The following is a 21,502-nucleotide window of genomic DNA, read 5'->3' on the forward strand; positions in this document are numbered from 1 at the left end:
CTCTACCTGAGGATAGCGGGACTCCAGCCGGCCAGAGCCCCCACCAGGCCACATCTCCCCCTCGCGAGGTTCTCTTACTAAGGTGTCTGTTTTCAGACCGCTCTCCTGATGTTGACAATTACTCTGAGGAAGAGGAGGAGAGTTTCTCATCGGAACAGGAAGGCAGTGATGACCCGCTGCACGGCCAGGTAACTTCCCACAGCCCCTCACACACCGAGGCCGGGAAGCCCCTCCAGACCCTCGTGGGGTTGGGGCTCCCCAACCTCATTCCATCCCCTGCCCGCTTAGGACCTGTTCTACGAGGACGAGGATCTGCGGAAAGTAAAGAAGACCCGGAGGAAACTCACCTCCACGTCCGCCATCACAAGGGTGAGCCGCCAAGGTCCGGGGAAGGTTTCCACCGAGATTTCCAGTCGGGGGTGGGTAGGATGGGAGTGGTGTTTTCAGACTTCCTGGGAGCTTTTTTTTTATCAATAACATCCACACAGGGCCGTCCCCTCGAGGCTCTGATACACCCCTTGGTACCATGTTCACCTCCACCTCCTCCACCACCAGCTGATTAAGAATCACTGTGGAGAGAACCGGCATTCCTGATGGCAGCATGTCACATTCTTCGGGCTCTCTTAGGATAGAAGAAAGTTGAGAAACCTTGTTGTAGGCTTTGGAACAGATGCTTCCTCAGGGAGCAGATACCCCCTTCCTCAGATACCCTGCCTCCCCTTTCCGGGTGATTACTCTGGATTTCGTACTGTACACTGCATAGAGAAGTCCAGTCCTCTCTAGGAGAGTCTCCACTTCAAATCGTTTGTTGAACTTACCCAGAAATAATAGGCTAGTGCCTGGAACTGTGGGCTTGATACAATGCCTGCCTTAATGGATCCATGACATTAGAGACCAAATGCCCATGGAACTGTCTCCTGTGTAAGATTTCCTAAGGAGCCACTGCTTTTGGTGAAATTAGAGTCCTGGACTGAGATGCCAGCATGCTCAGTCACTCAGTCATGTCCGACTCTGTGACCTCACGGACTGTATGTAGCCCACCAGGCTCCTCTGTCCATAGGATTCTCCAGGCAGCAATACTGGAGTGGGTTGCCATGCCCTCCTCCAGGGGATCTTCCTGACCCAGGGATTGAACCTGCATCTCTTGCACCTTCTGATGTCTAATACCTGAATTTCTAGGTTAACTCTGACCTATTCTGGGGTTCCAGTGCCAAAGTGTAGGAGAGTCACAAGTGTCAGGAGCTTTTTGGAAGAGAAATTCCTGGTTTCATCAGTCCCCAGAGGCATCCTGATCCTCTCTGGGCAGATCCAGCCTGGGGACCCTGAAAGCGGAGATTCCCATCACCTTCAGGAGTGAAATAAGCAGAGGCCAGACCTTCCCAGCATGTGTGTCTGAGCCTGGTTGAGCCTGGTCCACTGTGAAACATGCTGTCCTTTCTCCAGGCGTCCTGGGGTGTCCCTGGGCTTCCATGTAAATCCCTAAGACCAAGGCCTTGATTCCCCCACTAAGCGATGTCTAGAACGTGTTTGAATCATTTCACTGTCCTCAGGCTTCTCACCCTTGATTAGGCTCCTATGCCAAGTGAGGCCCGTCCCAGCCTCTAGCCCCGCTTGTGCTCTGATGATGGATGGGTGAGGCAGGCTGGCTCTCTTTTGTGACTCCTGCTAATTTTTTTTTCCTGCACTATAGCCACAGAGGTCCCATTTTCTTCCCTTGGGTGCCCCCTGGAGCTTTATACCCGCCTCTCCCTGTCTGTCCAGCCTCACCGGCTACAGGACCAGTGCTCCGCACTCCTTTGGTAGCCACCCCCGAGGGTGTTTTTGTTGTTGTTAAGTGCAGGGCTTTCCAGTCAGAGTTTCAGAGTAACTGTTCTTTGATTCCTGTCTCCTGTACACACTCGTCCTCTCTCCACCGAGAGCACTTGTTTTAGGCGCGCTGACTGAACAGTCACTGGGGCTCCCAGTCTTCCTCTGCTTGGGGCGCCCTGCTACTGAGGGCAGCCCCGCCGTTTCCCGAAGGCCCAGCTCAGTCTCCCTCACAAGTTAGTCTCCTCCATCCCCAGCTGGTGAGTCTGCCGTCCAGTCAGGAGGTGCTGGTGGCCACAGACTCGTCACCGTAGCTGGGGTTGGACACAGAGAGTCGAGGAAGGCCTGGTCTGTGGCGTCAGGGAGCTCACAGTGTCCACTGACACAAACATTTCACACGAGTGGCTGTGACGGTGCAGGGCAGGCGGCAGATGCGTACTGTCAGGGCCGCGACGGCAGTAGGGGGGAAGTGAATGACTCTGAACTGGACAACTTCACGGGCGAGATGCTGAGAGATGCCGGGTTTTCTGAGAGTCAGCAGACCTTCACCACATGGATTTGGGGCCGAAGTTTAGTCAAGGCAGAAGCTACCGTATAAAAGGCCCAGCAGGGGTCACCACACACAGAGCTCTGCAGAGTCTTAAGCAGTGAGTTCCCACCTAAGCGGGGTGTGAGCGGTTAATGGCGGGCGAGGCCGGGGACAGGCAGCACAGCCCTGCGTGGACACACAGTGATGCCGAGAGGCTCCGGGGCCCTCGAAGGCCATCACCTGCGGAATGACTGGTGGGATCTGCCTGTGGAGCAGTCACGTGGACTCTGGAGGGAAGGAGACTGGAGGTGGGGTGGAGGGGGCTGGCAGAGGGCGGTCGGTGGCCCCAGGGAGGCTGGACAGAGGCATTGTTGTTCCAGGTGGACAAGTGGGTAGGACTCAGCGGCCCTGGGCCGGGAGGTGAGGTGCGGGGAGAGACTCCAGGTTCAGACTTGGTGACTGGGGGACCAAGAGAGGGGATGCATGGAAAAACGTCGAGTTTGAGGAGCCTGTGTGTATACTGCTGGCGCTCACCCATCAGCACCGTGTTTCTGAAAGACTAGAGAAAGGGATGAGCAGGAGGTGACGGTGGGGAGTTACTGGGGTGGGGTCCCGGGGTAGAGACTGTCCCCACCACTGTCCTCCCCCAGCTCTTTACAAAAGCGGGCCCTCGGTCAGCCTTCCGACGAGTGATCGCCTTCCACACGGGGCTGCTGGCTGAGAACCTCTGTGTCTTTGTCCCTGCAGCAACCTAACATCAAGCAGAAGTTTGTGGCCCTCCTGAAGCGGTTTAAAGTTTCAGACGAGGTACGAGCCCTTACTCCCGAGCCGGACGGTGAGTGGAATTCTGGAGTGTCGCCCTGGTTCCCGGGGCGCAGTCGGTGCTGCCGCTGGGAGTCGAGATTCCAGGCCCCCCACGTGAGGCAGTAGATAGAGGAGAGCCTCACGCTACTTGGAAAGAGGAGAGATTGGCAGGCAGCGCCCGAGGTTTGGCCGTCTTGAGCACGGGGCGCCTGCTGTTGGTTAATTCCAGGCCTCTGGTGTGGGGTGTCCGGCTGTTGTTCAGTGTTCCCTCCTGCCCCGAGGGGAACATCGTGAGGAGCAACCCGAGGTGGGCGCCTCCTCCATGGCGTCAGGAACTGGCCACTAGGGAAGCATATCCCCCCACCCCACCCCCGGGCTCTCGCAGACCAGAGCCGGCCCTCACAGGCTCTCTCCTTAGTGGACCAAGACTGGAGACTTGTCCCCTGTGGACTCGAGGGGAGGGCAGCGTGAGCCTGCCAGGGTCCCAGGCTTCCGCGCTTTCTCCAGCCTATTCCTCGGGAAGAGTATGGTCTCGCTCCCTCTCTTCTTCCTGACGCTGGGTCCTGGTGGGGAGCGCCAGGGAGGCACTGAGGGGGGACCCCGGCTTCACCATGTCCCTGCTCTCAGGATCAGATCACAGAAGGGAGGAGGGTGAAGCTATGGCAGGTCCCCCGAGGGGGCTGGGCAGGGTGGCCAGTGGGAAGAAGTTGCCCGTCTGCATGCTGTGAACAGGGGTAGCCCCCCACTCAAAGGTTTTGTCTTCCTCCGCAGGTGGGCTTTGGGCTGGAACATGTGTCCCGGGAGCAGATTCGAGAAGTGGAAGAAGACTTGGACGAGCTGTACGACAGCCTGGAGATGTACAACCCCAGCGACAGTGGCCCCGAGATGGAGGAGACAGAGAGCATCCTCAGCACGCCAAAGCCCAAGCTCAAGTGAGGCCCGCAGCCCCTGTCTCCTGAGGCCACACCGTCTCCTAGACCCTTTTCCCCACCCCCCATGACCGGGAATCTTGGCTCCTCACCCCTGATGAACCTCCAGCCCTCTAGATAAAGGTCGTCATTTAACTGACAGAAGCCACAATAGAACTTTCTCAAGTCCTTCAGTCCAGGCCCCCCCCCCCCACCTTGTCAGCCTCTGCAGTGTCTCTTCCTCCCGACATCCTTGAAGCCCGGGTTTTTAATCTTTCTAGAACACCGGCTCTCCCCGGCTGACCACAAGCTGCTATTCTGGGGCCTGGCGGCCCCTGACTGACCCTGACTGTGCTTCTTTGCCGCCCACAGGCCCTTCTTTGAGGGGATGTCACAATCCAGCTCCCAGACGGAGATCGGCAGCCTCAACAGCAAGGGCAGCCTCGGCAGAGACGCCACCAGCCCTGTGAGCATGCCCGAGGGCAGTGGGCGCGGGGCCGGGGAGCGGGCCTAACACGGGGTCTTCTGCACGGCGAGGGTGGGGGGCGTGCAGAGCGGGGCTGGGGGAGCTGGGGTAACACTGGGTCCTCTGCTCCCGGCTCATTTGGGACCCGTGAGCGGTCTCATCGTGTTTCAGCCTCGGTTGTCATCTCAGTCCTGCCCGGCACTTAGTGCTCTGAGGGCACTGCTGTGGCTGGGCGGGTATCCTTTTTCGTCTCTTCCCGCCGTGACCTGGAGCCTTCCCTCCAGAGCACGCGGTGCCTCGACACCTCCCCTCAGCACCCATCACGCGGTAGCTGGGAGTGTGGCATCCGGCCAGGGGTAGCGACTCTGCTTCCAGGTGGGGAAGGGATGGGGCAGGAAGCCCCCAGGGTCTGTTCAGGAGAAATTACATGGGCTTTGCTGAGGAAGGGGGCAGTGCCCTCCCAGAATGGAGAATTCAGTGGGCAGGTGTCCATTTGGCCTGGTGAGCCAGAGGGAGCCGGAGCCCCCCAGAGCCCAGCCTCACCCCAGACCACGCCCTGTCCCTCCCTGGGAAGGCCTCCCCAGCCGTGGAGCAGAGCAGGAGCCTGTCTTGATGCTGCGCCCGCCTCAGGCCCTTGGAAGCTTTCCTTGCCCCCGTTTACAGCCCACGGAAGGGACAGGCCGATTTTAGTGGGGTCTTTGGTTCGCAGCTGAAAGCCCAGTGTCTTCTCTGTAGATCAAAGAAATGGAATCCTTTAAGTCCTCTTGCTCTTGCTGCTTTAACAAAGAAAATACAAAACTCACTCAGCAAATAGGTATGAGCCTGTGAGGAAACGTCCTGAAGCGGGTGAGGCCCTCCATTCGCCCCCACCCCCGTCCATTCCCGGGCGTCTGCGAACCATCGGCTCAGAGACGGCCTGACTGCCTGCTGCCACCAGGTGGCGCTGTCGTCCGCCTTATCCCTCCTCCCGCTGAAGGCGCAGCACGTGCGGTCAGGCCCTGGAACAGCGGCACCACGTGGCCTTAGCCAGCAAACGGGGGGTGGACCCGGCAGGCCCCCCGAGAATCCCTCTGCGGAGAAACCTCAGGCCTGACACTTGCAGAGTCTCTGCCTTTCCAGCCCAGGTTCCTGTGATCTGGGGCGGAGGAGGCCTCACACTGCTTCTATTCAGGATGTCCTTGTAGCTGCTCTTTCTGGAGGGGCTACTGAGTGGCCCTGCTGAGTCCTCACTGTCCACGTGGACGGATCGCTGACTTCGGGCCCAGAGGCCACTGCAAGTGTAAATAAAAGGGGCTGTAAATAAAAGGGGTGCAAGTGTAAATAAAAGGGGTGGACTCTTCCAGAGAGAAACCTGGGGCCTGGCCAGGGGCAAACTGACTCCAGGCATTCTAGGAATGCAGAACAAGGGCCCTCCTGTGACACAATGCAAGCAAATTATGAGCTGAGATAGCACCCCAGAGCGCTAAGCCTGGTGCCTAACATATGCAAACACCCAAGAAATGTTAGGGATCATTGTCAGTCAACCAGTAAGAGGAACTATCTTAATGAAGCTGTCTCTGAGTTGATGCAATTTGTAGACTCTGCTTTTAGTCTCAGTTGCATTACTTACAAAATTTAAAGAGAAAAATCAATTGATGTTCTGGGCCTCAGGTGCCATATTTGTAAAGTGAAGCTGCTAGGAAAGATTGAAGGCAGGAGAAGAAGGGGACAACAGGATGAGATGGTTGGATGGCATCACCAAGTCAGTGGACGTGGGTTTGAGCAAACTCCGGGAAATGGTGAAGGACAGGGAGGCTTGGCAAGCTGCAGTCCATGGGGTCGCAAAGAGCCAGACATGACTGAGCAATTGAACAAAAGGTGTCAGCACAGGAGCCCAGTTAGAATCAGAAGTCAATGGAGTCTCAGTCCTGGCAGTGTGATGGCCTAAGGACCCCTCTTCAGGCAGAACATCGCTGTGGGGCAGAGTTGGGCTGAGAGCACAAACTCTGGAGTCAGTCTTCTGAGTCTTAATTTTGACTCCATCACTCCACTGACTGTTCTGGGCAGTTACCAAGGCTTCGTGTCCTCATCCACAAGTTGCATGTAAAAAGGACTTGCCTTGCAAGGCAGAGTGAAGATCCAGTGGGAGAAGGAAGCTAAGACCTCCAGGGTGGCGCTTGATTGGTGGTTGGACTGGTTCACAGCAGGGGGAGCAGCAGTACTGAAAGCGGCTTTTCCACTGTTACTCTGGGCCCCGAGAGCCATTCCAGTTCCGGACTCCTGAAATTGATAGACTCCAGTTGTCTTTTTAGTGAGTCCTTCAAATTCTGATTCTTTTGGCCAAATTTCAGACTTTGCTGGTTCTCTGTGATATTTCTATTTTGAAGAGCCCCATATGTCTTGATGTGGGTGTGGAACTTTGGAATCCTTTCGCATGAAAGGCACTTTGGGAACTGCAGAGCGAGGCTGTGCTCTTCACACAGCGAACTTCGAGACGTACGAGGGGAAACATACGGGGCCGGTGCACCGTAGGCAGGCGAGCACGTGCCGCCCCGCTTTCGTCCTCTCTCCCTGATTTCGCAGCCTTGTTATTTGTTTCTTTTTTCTTAACCTTCCGTTTTTTTCCCCAAATTTCAGAGAATTCAGTTGATCACTAGAACCAGAAGGGATTTCTGCCAATACAATTTATTACAGTTGTGAGTTTTCCCAAGACTTGAGCACATGATTTGGTCCTTGAAGCTGATGACAATAGGCCCTGACAGCGCTTCAGCTGGGGCAGCCAAGAGATGGAGACGTTCCACCAGGAATGCCTGCTGCTAAAATTCGCAAATTCCACGCACTGTGATGAATGGTGCTGGAGACCAGTAGTTGGTAAAAGCAGGAGCCTGAAGTACCACCTCACCCTGGCCCCCCACACACACAGGAGTGGGGCACCTGAGCCACAGCCAGCAGGCACCACGCCTCAGGCTGCTGCAGCTGTCTCGGTGCCACACAGACAGCACAGCGGCTGCGCTGCTGGGGCGAGAGAAGCCTAAGGTATTTATAGGAGCAGGAAGAGGAACTTGGAAAGTCAGGCGCTTACTCCTGGCAGGATCGACCAGAACATCCAGAAGAGTCAGTGCACAGCCGGCAGGTGCCCCCAACCCTAGTCTGGGTTAGACCGCTCTGACACTGCTCTGTCGTCAGAGGGCTTGACCACAGGGCTGCTGCCCGAGAACCTTTGAGCAGGGTGGTATTACCACCCTCAGGCATCCTCTCTAAAACATGTTTAAGTCATTTGTCGTGCTGAGATCCCACACTAAGTGAAGTCATCTCCAGTCTCAAGTCCAACCGAGACTTTTCTCTGACTGTAGACTGTTAACATCGGTTATCCCAATAGGCAATGTGTAAATGAACTAGCTGTGCAGACAGGAGGCAACCTACCGTCCATGGCTCAGAACCAAACTGTCTCACACTCCGGGGCTGCGGGGTAAAATGCCGTGGGTTAGTTTGACAGACAGCTCAGAAGAGTGGTCCTCAACCAAGGGTGGTTTTGCCTCCCAGGGAACATTGGGCAAGGACTGGAGACATTTTTTCTTTTTTTTTAATTCTCACAGCAGGGGTGATTAGTGGGTGGAGGCGGGGCTGCAGCTCAGATCCTGCGCAGGACGCCCCAGAGTAGAGAAGGGCCCTCCGCAGATGCCAGTGGTCCCAGGTGGAGAAAACCTGGCTTAGCCTGTGACACGGGCTGACTTGTGTGATCGTTGTTCATTAGTTTGCCAAGTGACCCCTATGAACTTTTTAGGCTTTTTCTCTGTACTCTGTCGTTTACTCAGAGAAAGGACTTTGGGTCATTGGGAGGAAGTGGGCTATCTTCGATCCTTTCTGATTCCCTGGTTCCCCAGAAGAACAAGAGACCCACTGAGGTCAGTGCCTTCCCCACAGCTGAGACTCCCACCCCACAGCTGAGACTCCCACCCCACAGCTGCTCAGGATTCCGACACTGGTGTCTGCACAGCCAGAAGCAGCATTTGCAAGTGTGAAAAATCCAGTTCTGTATCTGTATTTGCAAAGTACATTTTTAATATTTATGAGATCTGTTAATAAGAGTTGAGGACAAAGGGAGAATTATGTCACACCTAAATGGCTTAGAATATCCTGCTTGAGGGTTTTCTAGATGTTTCCACCAAGCCAAACGCATTTGGCCCCCATGGATGTCTTTAGTCTCAAAATCAAAGACCGGAACGCTGAGAGTCCCCTTTCCTCTCAGCGACGCTGACAGCAGAAGTGGCCCTGTGTGCCCCTCCCGGGCAGGGGTGTTCACCACACCCCAGAGTCAAGACTGGCGGATCCCACAGCCAAGCCGTCTGAAGGCTGAGCCTCTCTTCCCTGAGAGCATCTTTTGAGAATCAGAATTTCTGGATTCAGCGTCTCACCGTGTTATTGATTTAATGATCACAGGATAACTGACCTTCTGAAGTTCGGTTTTTCACAAAAAAAATATGCTCCTTGTTAAGATGAAAGTCCCAAAGACGTTATGAAAGATGTCATGAGGTCTTCAGATTAAGTGAAAGTATTTTAAGCTTCCAAGGGACTTAGGGAGCAAGTTAGAGTGGTGATTATTTGGATTGGTGATGACTAATTATTATAATTTTTGCAGATGGAATTGGCTGCGCTAGAAAAAGTCAAATCTGCTCGGATTAAAAATCAAGATGACAGCTTGACTGAAACAGACACTCTGGTATGTGTGGTTCCGTCTCCTGTTTTTAGCTGTCTAAAATAGTTTTGGGTACCTTTAGAAATAGAGGCAAAAAGACCCTCAGGACCATCCTGAAACTTCTGCCTAAATCTGTGGACTTACGAAGGTCCTGCATTCTCTTCCTCCCGAAATCTTTACTTGTCGAGTATCAGGTTTGTGTCCAAACTCGCAAACCAGAAACGTCCCCATTCCACTCCTTCATTAGGTCTGAGCAAATGCTGACTTGATACTTTCTCACTATCTGTCACTCTCATGTACCTTTATTTTTTTCTTTAATTTTTATGTATTTATTTGTTCACTTTTGGCTGGGCTGGGTCTTCACTGCTGCATGGACTTTTCTCTAGTTACAGCAAGCCAGGGCTGCTCTCTAGTTGCGGTGCACAGGCTTCTCCTTGCGGCGGCTTCTCTAGGGCTTCAGTAGTTGTGGAGCACAGGCTTAGTCGCTCCTCGGCATGTACAACGTTCTCGAATCAGGGATCAAACCTGTGTCTCCTGCATTGACAGGCGGCGATTCTTTACTACTGAGCCACCAGGAAAGCCCCTCCACCCCCTCATTTACTCCTGGAGGATGATGAGCAGTATCTTTCCCTGAAAAACTGTCCCTTTCTCCAGTGTTATTTTTACAACGACCAGACAGTCCACAGTATCAGCTCTCCAGGTGGTTACTTACTGGTTGTCTCCTCCCACTGAGAGATGTTGGGGCTGCTCAGGGGTGCACGGGATGGATCGCCTGGGGCGCCCAGTGTAGTTACACACAGACTGAAGTCACACACAGACACACACGCACACACACAGAGTGCTGAGCACTGACCGTGCCACAACGAGAACACCACGGCGCCCCGTCCGGGGGGAAAGCCGGCCAGAGCTCACAGCGCAGAGGCTCCAGGGGCCCGGGAGTGAAGGGCGGGCGGGTCACCTGGGTGAGGGAGTCTGGGGCCGGCCCGAGCTCAGCCCATGTGGGACTGGAGGCCAGGCCCAGCTGGGAGGAGAGAGCAGAGAACTTGACCGGAAACCCTCTGGGGGTGGGCTGTACTTCAGCCTCCCGGTGGGAGCTGCCAGCTGAAAGGAGGAATTCTTTCAGGCTCACGTCTCCTCTAGTAAGGAATCCTGTGTCACAGGTCTGTTGTCCAGCAGAGCCTTAGGCCGGGTTCAAGAACACTGTGGTTCACCTGAAACCCAAGCAGCCCAGCCTCCACTGTTTCCCGCTTTGGTCTGTATTGCACAGCAGGGATTTCAAAAATGAAATTCGCATCACGTCACTTCCTGAGTAAAAGGCTGTCCTTCCCGCCTCGAGAAACCAGATCATCCGTCGAGATTTGCGTGCTGATGGTTCATAAGCGTTGGGGTCAGGTCGGGTAGCAGGCGACAGTGCCCGGCACGGCAGGCGCCCTCAGCTGAATTAAACAGTCGTCAGGGGAGGCGGGCGGGAGTTTTAGAACCATGTGTTTCCTGGAAAAGAGCGCGGCGGGCTGCTGGCCCAGACAGGAGGGGGGTCACCCTCGCGGCTTCTTTTGCTCTGTGGCAGGAAATCACTGACCAGGACATGTTTGGAGACGTGAGCACGAGTCTGGTTGTGCCCGAGAAAGTCAAAACTCCCATGAAGTCCAGCAAAACGGACCTGCAGGGCTCCGCCTCCCCCAGGTACTCAGGGTGGGAAGAAGCTCCTGAGGCATCGGGTGGAAGGAGGGGAGCACGGCCAGAGTGGCCTCGGAAAGGGGGGCCACTTAACCGCCTCCTTCCATGCCCGTGGCAGCAAAGTGGAAGGGGTGCACACCCCCCGGCAGAAGAGGAGCACCCCCCTGAAGGAGCGGCAGCTCTCCAAGCCGCTGAGCGAGAGGACCAACAGCTCCGACAGCGAGCGGTCCCCAGACCTGGGCCACAGCACACAGGTACCCGCCTGCCAGGCGCCCCAGATCCCTGGCTCTGCTTCGTCATCTCCTTGGGAGGTCGGGCGGAGAGGAAGGGGGTATATTTGATTGTTCTGAGTAAAGAGAGGCCTAAAGGGAGAAGTCCAGCATGTTTGCTGTCTGCTCCTGCTGAGGAATTGCAGGATGGAATAGGGGACACTAGCGTGTTCTGCTCCCATCAGACCTTAGAGGGGACAGTGGCCATCAGCTCTCCCAGGAGGTCTGCCCTGCACTCTGATGCCCTTAGCATTGCTGTGGGCTAGTTACAGTGATTTGAAGCCAACACGGCAACATTAAGCTTTTGAGCGCCAGCCCTCAGGGTGGCTGGGGTAGGCACACAGAAGGTTCTGGCCCTCGGCTGTATGCTCTCCGAAGGCCAGCCCCCCGGGGAAGGGTTCTCCCTGACGGCCTCACCCAGCTCCTGCGCTCCTGGAGTTAGTGGTGGGCCGGCTTCTTCTGATAAATACCTCTGGGAAGGGGGTTTGTGTCCGTGTGGCTTCCAGAGCTAACGCTCGCTCTCGCAGCTGAAAGTGAGCCCAGGACTAGAATAGCCTGGTGCCTGGGGCGAGGTATTGTCCTTCTTGTTAATCACTGTTCCTGAAATACCTTTGTTCCCCGAGTTGGAGGGCTCCCCACACGGCGCACTCTCATTATCTCTCCCCACTGCCCTCCTTTCCATCCTGTGAGCACCTGCTCTCCACTCCTCCCTCCCCCACTCCTGCTGCCCCTGCTTCATTCCCCTTTGGGGCCCTTCCTGCCTCGGCAGGACAGCCGCCACGTTCCTGGGGCACCAGCCTGGGCCCTGAGGCCTGGCTTCGCGTGTTCTCATCCCCCTGCTGTGCTCTGGCCTGTGGGACACCAGGTCTCCTGCACAGGTTCCTGGTAGCTCTTCTCCATACCCTGGACCACAAGTCCCCCCAGCCACCGCCCCCCCAAGCTCCCTGGGGACCAACAGACATTTGTCTGCATCTATCCCTGCAGATTCCTAGAAAGGTGGTCTATGACCAGCTGAACCAGATCCTGGTGTCAGATGCGGCCCTCCCAGAAAACGTCATCCTCGTCAACACCGCTGACTGGCAGGGCCAGGTACAGCACCCAGGGTCGCGGGGCCGGGAAGGAGGGATGTTGAGGAACAAGAGACTCCCCGGGTGTGGATCTCAAAGGCAGGGCGCGGGGAAATCCGAAATGACCCCCTTCTTTTCCGGCCCCTCCTAGCCTGACCTAAGCCCACAGCTTTGGCTCTGGTCCCAGTCCCATCATTTTCCAGCCTGAGGGGCCTTAAGTCACCAGTTTTCTGTACCTCAGTTTCCTTATCTCTAAAAAAGCAGCAGTATGGCCCGTCTCACCTGCCTTCCCAGCCTGTGTGCTGTGAGGCGCCAGCGCTGCCCTGGTTTCCAGAAGGGGCAGAGCAACAGCAGCCCAGCCCCGCCCAGTCCGGCCACCTACCCAGCATGTGGCCCGCGGAGGCCGTGTAGAATCTAGCATGTCCTGGGCCTTCCCACGTTTCCTCCTGATTCCGTCTCCCTGGGGTCTGGCCCCACCTCCTCCTGACTGGCAGTCAGAGCCTGACCTTAGCCAGCTGTGGTCTGAATGACGGAGGGTGGGGCCCTCTGCCCGGCCTGGGCCTTGGCGCCCTCGTGACCTGCGGGAGGCGGTGGCCCGGCTGCACAGCCTCACCTGTGTGCCGCCCCCCTCCCCGACCCCGCAGTACGTGGCGGAGCTGCTGCAGGACCAGCGGAAGCCCGTCGTGTGCACGTGCTCCACGGTGGAGGTCCAGGCCGTGCTGTCTGCCCTGCTCACTCGCATCCAGCGCTAGTAAGGCCCGGCTCCTCCCCTGCCCTTTGGGGTCCCCTCCCACCTCATCCTCCCACCCTCATTTCCAAGCTCTGACAGGACCCCCTGGCCCATCAGACCCAGAGCTCACAGTTGGCACCTGGTCGGGCGGCGTCTGGCCCTGGTGCTCTGTTGTCCCTACTGGCCCCAGAGAGTCGGGGTGAAAATGTCACCTTCCTGCCCACCAGCCTCCCGCCTGGTCCTCTGCCACACCTTGACCTGCCTCACCCTCTTCCTAAACCCATGACGAAGAAGGCCGGGCAGAGAGAGCCCGGGGTTCTGCAAGACTTTCTCCTCCCGCCCCGCTGCCTACCCAGAGTCGGGGCCCTCCTCTCAGGACCTTCCGTGGAAAGAGCCTCGGAGGTCTTGGGCTCATGCCCGCCTCTGACCCCAGGGCACTGCCGACTCGTCTTCTCGTTAGCCTCAAGCGGTTCTGCCTGCCTTCTAGACAGTCCCCTGTCCTCTCTGACCCTGAATTTCTCTCTTTTTGCAGAAGCACTATGGTGTGTTGCCTCTCTCTGTGTGATTTTGTTCACTGGTTTGTTTTTCCTCTGGGGGCTGTCGAGGTCGAGTGAAGTCAGAGCTGGGGGGGAGGCTTCCTCTGAGCTGATCGTGGCCCCCTGACGTGGCCCTGTCCGCCCCCCTTCGCTCCCAGCTGCAACTGTAATTCCTCCATGCCGAGGCCGGTGAAGGTGGCAGCAGTGGGCGGCCAGAGCTACCTGAGCTCCATCCTCCGCTTCTTCGTCAAGTCGCTGGCCAGCAAGACCTCGGACTGGCTGGGCTACATGCGCTTTCTCATCATTCCCCTCGGTGAGGACGTGGCAGAGCCCACCCCTGAAGCGGGGGGTGGCGTTGGGTCCCGGGAAGGGCCAGTCGGGGAGACCAAAGGCCGGGCTTCATTCACCCCCCTCACCAGCTCGCCTTCTCTGGTCTCCGTCTACCAGGTTCTCACCCAGTGGCCAAATACCTGGGCTCCGTCGACAGCAGGTATAGCAGCACCTTCCTTGATCCTGGCTGGAGAGATCTGTTCAGCCGCTCGGAGCCCCCGGTGTCAGGTACCGGCCCCTCGTGGGGGACGAGACGCGGGGAGCTGGGCTCAGCTGCACGCGGGGGCGGGGGGCGTGCTGCTTCTCCTCCCTGTGGCCTGTTCATTTTTTCAGCGTTTTATTAAAAGGAGGCCCCGTAAGCACAGCCCTTCCACGCTGGATGTGTTTGGTCTCTGCACATTTAGAAATAAGGAGGCCGAGGGGGTGGTGTCAGGAAGTATCTGGTTGTGGAGATCAAATATGGAAGCGGAGAGCAGCTGCCAAGCGTCTATTGATAAATGAATAACACGCCACCAACCGTGTCTTTTTCTGAAATACAGAGCAGAGGCGGCAGGGACGGGAGTGAGCTTGGGCCCAGCGAGGCCGGGAGGTGGTCAGTGCTCCCACAGGCCAGGCAGGAAGTGACAAGGGCAGGAGGTGGTGGGGGCGGCCGGTAGTTCCAGGGCTGATCAGAGCAGAGATGGAAGCAGGAGCCAGCCAAGCCTGGGAAGGAGCAGGCTGGGGGGAAGGGCGCACGGATCAGACGGAGGATAGCTCCTGGCTGCATGATTCCTTAGATTCAGGGGACTTCCCTGGTGGTCCCGTGGTTAAGACTTCACCCTCCAGTGCAGGGGATGTGCGTTTAATCCCTGGTCGGGGAGCTAAGATCCCCCATGCCTCGAGGACAAAAAACTAAAACATAAAACAGAAGCAATATGGTAACAAATTCAGTGAAGACTTTAAATAAATAGTTCACACCCAAAAAGGTATCTTTTAAAAAAAATTCCTGGGATTTCCCTGATGGTACAGGGGTTAAGAATCTGCCTTTCAATTCAGGGGACGTGGGTTCTATCCCTGGTCGGGGAACTGAGGTCCCCTGTGCCACAGGTCAACTAAACCTGCACGGCGCAGCTAAGGCCCAACACACCCAAATAAATAAATGAACAATGTTTAAAAAATTTCTTAGGTTCAAACCAGCGGGTCTTTAGAGCCCTTTCTCTGCCTCAGCTCCGGGGGTCTTCTGGTGGGACTCAGCAAGGGGACTCTCAAAGAGGGTTCTCGGGGTTGCCTGCTGAAGTAAGTCAGCCCGTGTCTCTCGGCTCCTCCGCAGAGCAACTGGACGTGGTGGGGCGGGTGATGCAGTACGTCAGCGGGGCGGCCGTGACGCACCAGCTGCCTGTGGCGGAAGCCATGCTCACCTGTAGGCACAAGTTGTGAGTGCACCCGGGGTGGACTCTTGAAAACAGGTTGGGTGGGCTAGAGAAATCTTCAGTTCTTTTGCTTTTCCACACCCTCCTCCTCCTCACCGCATTTCCCTCGTGGGAACCCAAGAGAGTAGTGCCTTTTCTTCCCTGCCCGGGCCTGCCCCCACCCACTGTGGCGCCCCGTCGGTACAGACGTGGGGGCAGAGGATAGAGCGTGCACAATCGGGGCTCTCGCCTCCTTCTGGAGGCTCCCCATGCCATCCTGAGGGCAGAGGGAAGATGGCAAGTGGTGTCTGGGCTCCCTTAAAGCCTCAGTAAAGCGAGTAAAGCGTGGAAAGCTTCCGTCCCCAGCTCTCCACGCGGTCTCTCCCGCCCGCTGTAAAACTCTCCTGTCTCTCCTCACAGCCCTGATGAAGACTCGTATCAGAAGTTCATCCCCTTCATTGGCGTGAGTACCAACCCCCCTCTCCTCTGTACCCCACCCACCCACCTGGCCTCCCTGGCCTCCGCGCGCGCGCGCGCGCGCGCACGCACGCACGCACGCACACACACGCGCACGCACACACACACACACGCACACGCACACACACACACACGGCTTTCCTGATGGCTCAGACGGTAAAGAATCTGCATGCAATACAGGAGACTCAAGTTCAATCCCTGGGTCGGGAAGATCCCCTAGAGAAGGGAATGGCAGCTGACTCCAGTATTCCTGCCTAGAGAATCCCATGGACAGAGGAGCCTGGCGGTCTATAGTCCACCGCACACAGTCTGACATTGACTGACTCACTTCATACACAAGGGACTCATCTAGACAGCGGGTCTTATCCAGGGGCGATTTTGTTCCCAGGAGACATCTGGCAGTGTCTGATCTGGGGACACATTTGGCTGTCAGAGCTGGAAGTGGGGGTGGGCAAAGCTGGGAGTGGAGGTTGCACCGTTATCTGTGGGTGGGGCCAGGGACACGCTAACCACCCTGCAGGGCCCAGGACAGGCCCCCAGAAGAGAGCCCCGAGGGTCAGCAATGCCGGGGAGAGGAAGCCATGGGCTGGGACAGGCCCTGAGCTGCTCCTTCCAGAGTCCTTTCCCCTTCGGGGACTGGCCCCATATCACCACAGGTACCACATGTTATTACTGTGGTTCTGGGGTCCCCAGGGGTGATATCCAGGGCACTGGTTCTCCGGCTGCAGGGAAAAGAAAGCAAAGCTGTTCCAAGGAAGGGAGTCTGAGACATGAGTAGCTGTCTTCAGAGACGGGGACACGAGAGGAAGGGGCTCTCTCCCCTCCTGTTTGGTCAGGGAAGAATCTTTGCACAAGTGGATTCTGAAGACAAAGGAAAGACCTCTTGGGTGTCCTTGCAGTCAGGTGGTCCCGGCCCAGGTTGCATTTGGCAGTTGCGGGGCCTCAAGGCCGAGACTGACGGAGAGAGGGAGCCTAGAGGGGACAGCTGACGCCCCTCCACCCCCGGGGCCAAAGCACAACACAGAAGCTGGCAGAGAACTCAGATTTCCCTTTCTGAGACGGCCGAGTTTCTCTTCCACATCAGCTGGTATCTTTTCCTGCAGCCTCGCCGAGGGTCCCTCCTAGCCTCTAGGGAGGATGAGGCACGTGCAGGTGAGGGGCCGGCAGCCCCCATCCCTGCTCTCCACTCATCCCAGATCCTGTGATCCTGGGTCATCCTGTGAGCCTCGAGTGATCCTGGGAAATGCCTGAGCCTGGGGGGTGGTTCTTGTCAAGGTTCCCATCTGCCTGGTCCAGTCAGTCCCCACCAGCCACTGGGGCTGGTCCTACGGCCACATAGGAGGGCCCGGGCCGTGATGAGCAGCCCGGGCTGGCAGTGACCCATGTCTGTGTGGAGCAGTGGGGTCACTGCCACTCTGGCCTCGCAGCAAAACAGATAAAAAATTAAAAATGGAAACAAGCGAACGGAGGACCTGGCAGCCTCGTGCAGCAACCAGAGGAGCAAGGAGAGAGGACTCACGTCCAGGAAGTTCAGAGTACCAGCGTGCCACTTTCCAGGCATTAAAATCAGGATGCGTAGTCAGGGACAGATTCCACGAGTGGCAGCACAGTGCTCTCATCAGCTTCAAGGGAGCCACCACGTGTGTGTGACCCCCGCTCCCTGCTATCCCCAGGGCCCGGTTTCCATGACCCCTCCCCGCCCCCAGCAGGGCCCCTGCTGACCTCAGGTCCCTGCCCTGACGTTCAGGTCTGTCTCTGGCTGTACCCTTTGCTGGCCACTGGAGGGCCCCCTCTGCCCTTCCCAGAATTCTCTCAGAGGTATCTTAAAATTCTCTGGGGAGCTGACATCAGTATCACTGCCCAGGGCTGGGCTTGGAGTCAGGGGTCCCTGGGATCCCCCCCGCCCTCGTTCTGTTCCTCCCGATTCCTGTTCCAGCGTGTTCCCCACCCCGACCCATACCCCACTCCTATCTGCCGAGGTTTTCTCCCTGTCCTCCCCTCTCTCTGACCTGAGAAGACGGTCTCCTGCCCAAGTGATCTTAGAAGAAATGAGATCAGGATACAAAAGGGTGTATCCTTTTTGTATAAGGCCTTGCCCACGTTCCCAGAGAAGAGCTGCGGGTCTCCCGCGCCCCCGACTCGCTGTTTGCAGCTGGGTTTGCTCACCTCTCCTGACGATCCCAGCTGCTCAGAATCGGCAGAGTTTCAAAGCCTGCGATCAAACAGCGTGCGGTTGTGGCCACTGGGTCTAGCTGACCCAAAGGTGTCCAGCTTGGGTGGGTGGACCTAACGCAGGGTCTCTTCTCCCTCGCAGGTGGTGAAGGTGGGTCTGGTTGAAGACTCTCCTTCCACAACAGGTGAGCCTGGGCCCCTTGGCCTCTACTGGGTGAGAATGCTGCATCTCACCCGCCTGCTCCCTAGTCAGGCAGGCCGAAGGGTGAAGACGAGGGGGTCCCAGGCCAAGGCAGGGCTTGAGCCGCAGGGTTCGAGCCCCAGGGTGGTGGCGGAGCAGGCTGCAGCCAAGACCGGTCAGGGCAGTTTCCTCTGGCCGACCGTGTCTGTCCCCCCGCAGGTGATGGTGACGACGCACCCGTGGTCAGCCTGACTGTGCCTTCCACGTCGCCACCCTCCAGCTCGGGCCTGAGCCGAGATGCCACGGCCACCCCTCCCTCCTCCCCGTCCATGAGCAGCGCCCTGGCCGTCATGGGGTAAGGCTGTGGCCTGTTCCCCTCTGTCCCCCCACATGCCTTCATTGGGGCGGCACCTGCCTGATTCCCCGGCTGCCCCAGTGTGTAGGACGGTGACCCCGGGCCTGGAAGGTCAGCGGGGAGAGTCAGGTCACTGGCCAAGCCGGTCATCACACAGCTTGCTCCCATGAGCTCCCGTCTGTCCTGTCTGCCCCCCCTCCCCCAGGTATAAGGGCAAATGAGACCCGGGGCACCGAGGCCCTTCTCGCCTGCCAGGTGCTACACGTACCGAGGGTAGGACTGCTGGGTCCGGGAGAGGGAGTGTGGGCCCGGGTGTCAGACACCTGGATTTGCATCATGTCCACACAGTTGCGTCCACCGTGTGTGTTTGTGTTAAAGAACAAACTGCTCAGTGACACTTGTCAAAGCAAGAGCGACTCTGTCGAAGGTGGGAACGGCTGCTGTAGGCGTGGGCACCCCCGCGGTGGGACTCTGCAGCGGGAGCTGGGACTTTGGCTGGAGCAGAAGCAGGAGGGGGCAGAGGCAGTAAAAGTACTAAGAGGAACTTTGGGGGTTCCAATTCCGGCTAAACTGCCCTGACAGAAGTCTCACGAAGACACTCCTGAGGGGTGGAGGGTGAGGATCCCCGATCAGAGACGCAGGGCGGTCAGAAATGCGGGGCGGGGGGATTCTTGCAAGGACTGGATTTTCTGAGGCCCAGAAAGAGGTTCAGGAGCCTGACTAGTTTGAGCATGGAATCTTGGTCACTTGGACAAGCTACTCAGCTCCACTCACACCCCATGAAAGTAAAGGTTAAGCAGCCACGGGGTTTTGCTGTGAGGTGGAAATAAGAGCCTCACGGTCAGCGCCTGGCCCGAGGAGGCGCGGCCTCCTTCAGGGCACCCAGTGTGTCCATCACCCAAGGGCCCCTGCGGCCAGTGACACGGGCAGGTCAGACCCCGGGCTCCTGGGCCCTGGCAGGGCCAAAGCCACAGAGAGACTGCTGTGACCGAGTAGGGAGGGGTGGCCAGGAAGCAGGGAGGGAATTCTTTTAGGATCTGAAATGTCCAAAGCTTAGATCAGGTGGTCAAGGAGGCCTCTGGGGAGCTGACTGGGGCAGGGGAGAGGGCAGCAGAGAAGAGCCAGAGGTGTTCCTGCCGCTTCCTCCCTGCTCCCTTTCCTCTCCCTTCACCTCCTCCTGGTCTCCTGGGGATGCTCTGTGAGGAGCAGAGGGTGGGCACTGGCCGGTGGCTTTTCCAGAACCCCCGACAACAGTGCCGTGGTCCCCAAAGAATCCTAAGTGTCTCGGGGCAGAGCCTGGACCCCAGCCCTCCCCCTCGCTCGCCCTGTCTCCGCTCTCCGCTCCCCATTGGGGCCTGCCGCTGACTTGCCAAAGTGCAGGAAGAGGAGGGAATCCCATCAGCAGGTCACGCGGTGACCTCACGGTCCAGGCTCCCTGGGGCCTGGGGACCAGCCTTACCCCGACCTCCTTTCCCATCCGGTTTAAGCTTGTTTTTTAATGGAACCGCTGAATCCAGGCAGAAAGAAACATCAGATGATTTGTGTAGCCTGTACCTATTGTGTCTGACGCCTCCTTTCAAGAAAATATCAGCTCTTTTTCCCCTCAGAGCTAAAATTATCCCTGAGCTAGAAGCACCATAAACGAGAGAGAAAGCCACAGGTCGGCTGCTCTCCCCCGGCGGCTCTGCAGCCGCCTGATGCCCGCCTCTGCCCCACTTAGTCTCTCCCACCCTCGGCGGGGGTTTCTGCCTGCTGGGGGTCGTGCGTGTGCACACGTCTGCACACATGCTCACGCACATGTGTCCTTGTGTGGGGGTGTGCGTGCACACATCTTCTTCCCTCGCAGAGCTTCCTTCCTCTCTCCCTTCTTCCTGGGCTCCGCTGTGGGCACTTGGGGCCTCGCCCTCTCCTGGCCGTGTTCTCAGGTCAGCCTGACCCCGCACTCCCACCCCAGCCCGTTCTGTGAGGCTGGAGGGAACCCGGAGCCCCTGGGCTGGCGCCTCCTCCAGGCCCTCCGCGCCCCGTCTGCCCTTGGCGGGCGCTGAGCCTCGCCCCCCATTACCGCCCCTCTCCAGGAGCCCCAGCAGCCCGTACGGGGACGTGATTGGCCTCCAGGTGGACTACTGGCTGGGCCACCCTGGGGAGCGGAGGAGGGAAGGCGACAAGAGGGACGCCAGCTCCAAGAACACCCTCAAGAGCGTCTTCCGCTCAGTGCAGGTTTCCCGCCTGCCCCACAGCGGGGAGGCCCAGCTCTCCGGCACCATGGCCATGACCGTGGTCACCAAAGAGAAGAACAAGAAAGGTAAGTGACTCGAGAGGCCAGGGGCAATCGGGGCCTCCAGGCCTTCCCGTCTCCTCTCTCGGGGTCGGGACAGGATCCGCTTCTGGGAGAGAGACCCCGGATGAGCACAGAGGCAGCAAGCACATGTATCATGGGGTCCCGCCCCACCACACAGGACAAAGCCGTTCCTTCTGTCACAAAGGAAACGGAGGTCCCCAGGGAGTCACTGGTCCCTGCCTGCTCAGCATCGGCACCTTTGGGGCGAGGCAGTTTGCTGCCATGAATGAGGGAGGCTTCCTGGCCAGTGCCCTCAGGGATGGATGGTGTGACCCAAAGGTTGTCCCCGCGCCACGGCTCCCAACCCCCAACCCCAGAGGCCACCCAGGCCTTCATGAACAAAGGGTGTGGTTTGACTAGAGCCTATCCCAGGGAGAAGACGGCTTCAGCACCAGCAGGGGGAGGGGTCCTGCACTCTGAGGAGGTGAGGCAGGAGCCCTGATACCCAGGAGGCAGGGGCAGCGCTCACAGATATCGGTTCCCGTGGTGAACCCCCACATCTGGCTCTGCATTTGCTGGAGCAGGCGGGGTGACTCTGGGGTGCTTGCCGCCTCCCAGCTGTCAGGAAGGGGCTTCCTTCTCTGCTGAGCCTCACCTTCCTCCTCTGGGCGCATCCAAAGCAGCTGGGCCTTTGCATTCATGTCTCTGCCCCCAAAGGTGCCCCGGGAGGGCAGGCAGGCCTCATGCCAGGCCCGCAGCCGGAACACCCCCCCCGCCCCCATGGCACCCAGAGACCCGCCGAGGGCGGCCTAGGGCTGAGCTTCTATGTAGCCTCCCTGCCAGCCACACAGACA

General features: G+C 57.9%; 1 protein-coding gene across 2 annotated transcripts in view; it reads left to right on the top strand.

Moving 5' to 3' along the window:
• PACS1 (phosphofurin acidic cluster sorting protein 1) overlaps window positions 1-21,502 on the top strand; it is a 145,086-nt gene that overhangs the window by 121,605 nt on the left and 1,979 nt on the right. For both annotated transcript variants that reach the window (XM_043452666.1, XM_043452667.1), the window contains exons 6-22: window positions 97-188; window positions 289-369; window positions 3,083-3,142; window positions 3,911-4,071; window positions 4,420-4,513; window positions 9,132-9,212; window positions 10,756-10,871; window positions 10,984-11,119; window positions 12,119-12,223; window positions 12,846-12,952; window positions 13,626-13,780; window positions 13,915-14,025; window positions 15,107-15,209; window positions 15,606-15,648; window positions 17,977-18,019; window positions 18,235-18,370; window positions 20,446-20,672. In XM_043452666.1, the coding sequence (XP_043308601.1) occupies window positions 97-188; window positions 289-369; window positions 3,083-3,142; window positions 3,911-4,071; window positions 4,420-4,513; window positions 9,132-9,212; window positions 10,756-10,871; window positions 10,984-11,119; window positions 12,119-12,223; window positions 12,846-12,952; window positions 13,626-13,780; window positions 13,915-14,025; window positions 15,107-15,209; window positions 15,606-15,648; window positions 17,977-18,019; window positions 18,235-18,370; window positions 20,446-20,672 (1,851 nt within the window). The remainder of the gene's footprint in view (window positions 1-96; window positions 189-288; window positions 370-3,082; window positions 3,143-3,910; window positions 4,072-4,419; window positions 4,514-9,131; window positions 9,213-10,755; window positions 10,872-10,983; window positions 11,120-12,118; window positions 12,224-12,845; window positions 12,953-13,625; window positions 13,781-13,914; window positions 14,026-15,106; window positions 15,210-15,605; window positions 15,649-17,976; window positions 18,020-18,234; window positions 18,371-20,445; window positions 20,673-21,502) is intronic.

This window comes from Cervus canadensis, chromosome 29 (genome assembly GCF_019320065.1).
Source record: "Cervus canadensis isolate Bull #8, Minnesota chromosome 29, ASM1932006v1, whole genome shotgun sequence".
Classification (NCBI taxonomy): Eukaryota; Metazoa; Chordata; class Mammalia; order Artiodactyla; family Cervidae; genus Cervus; species Cervus canadensis.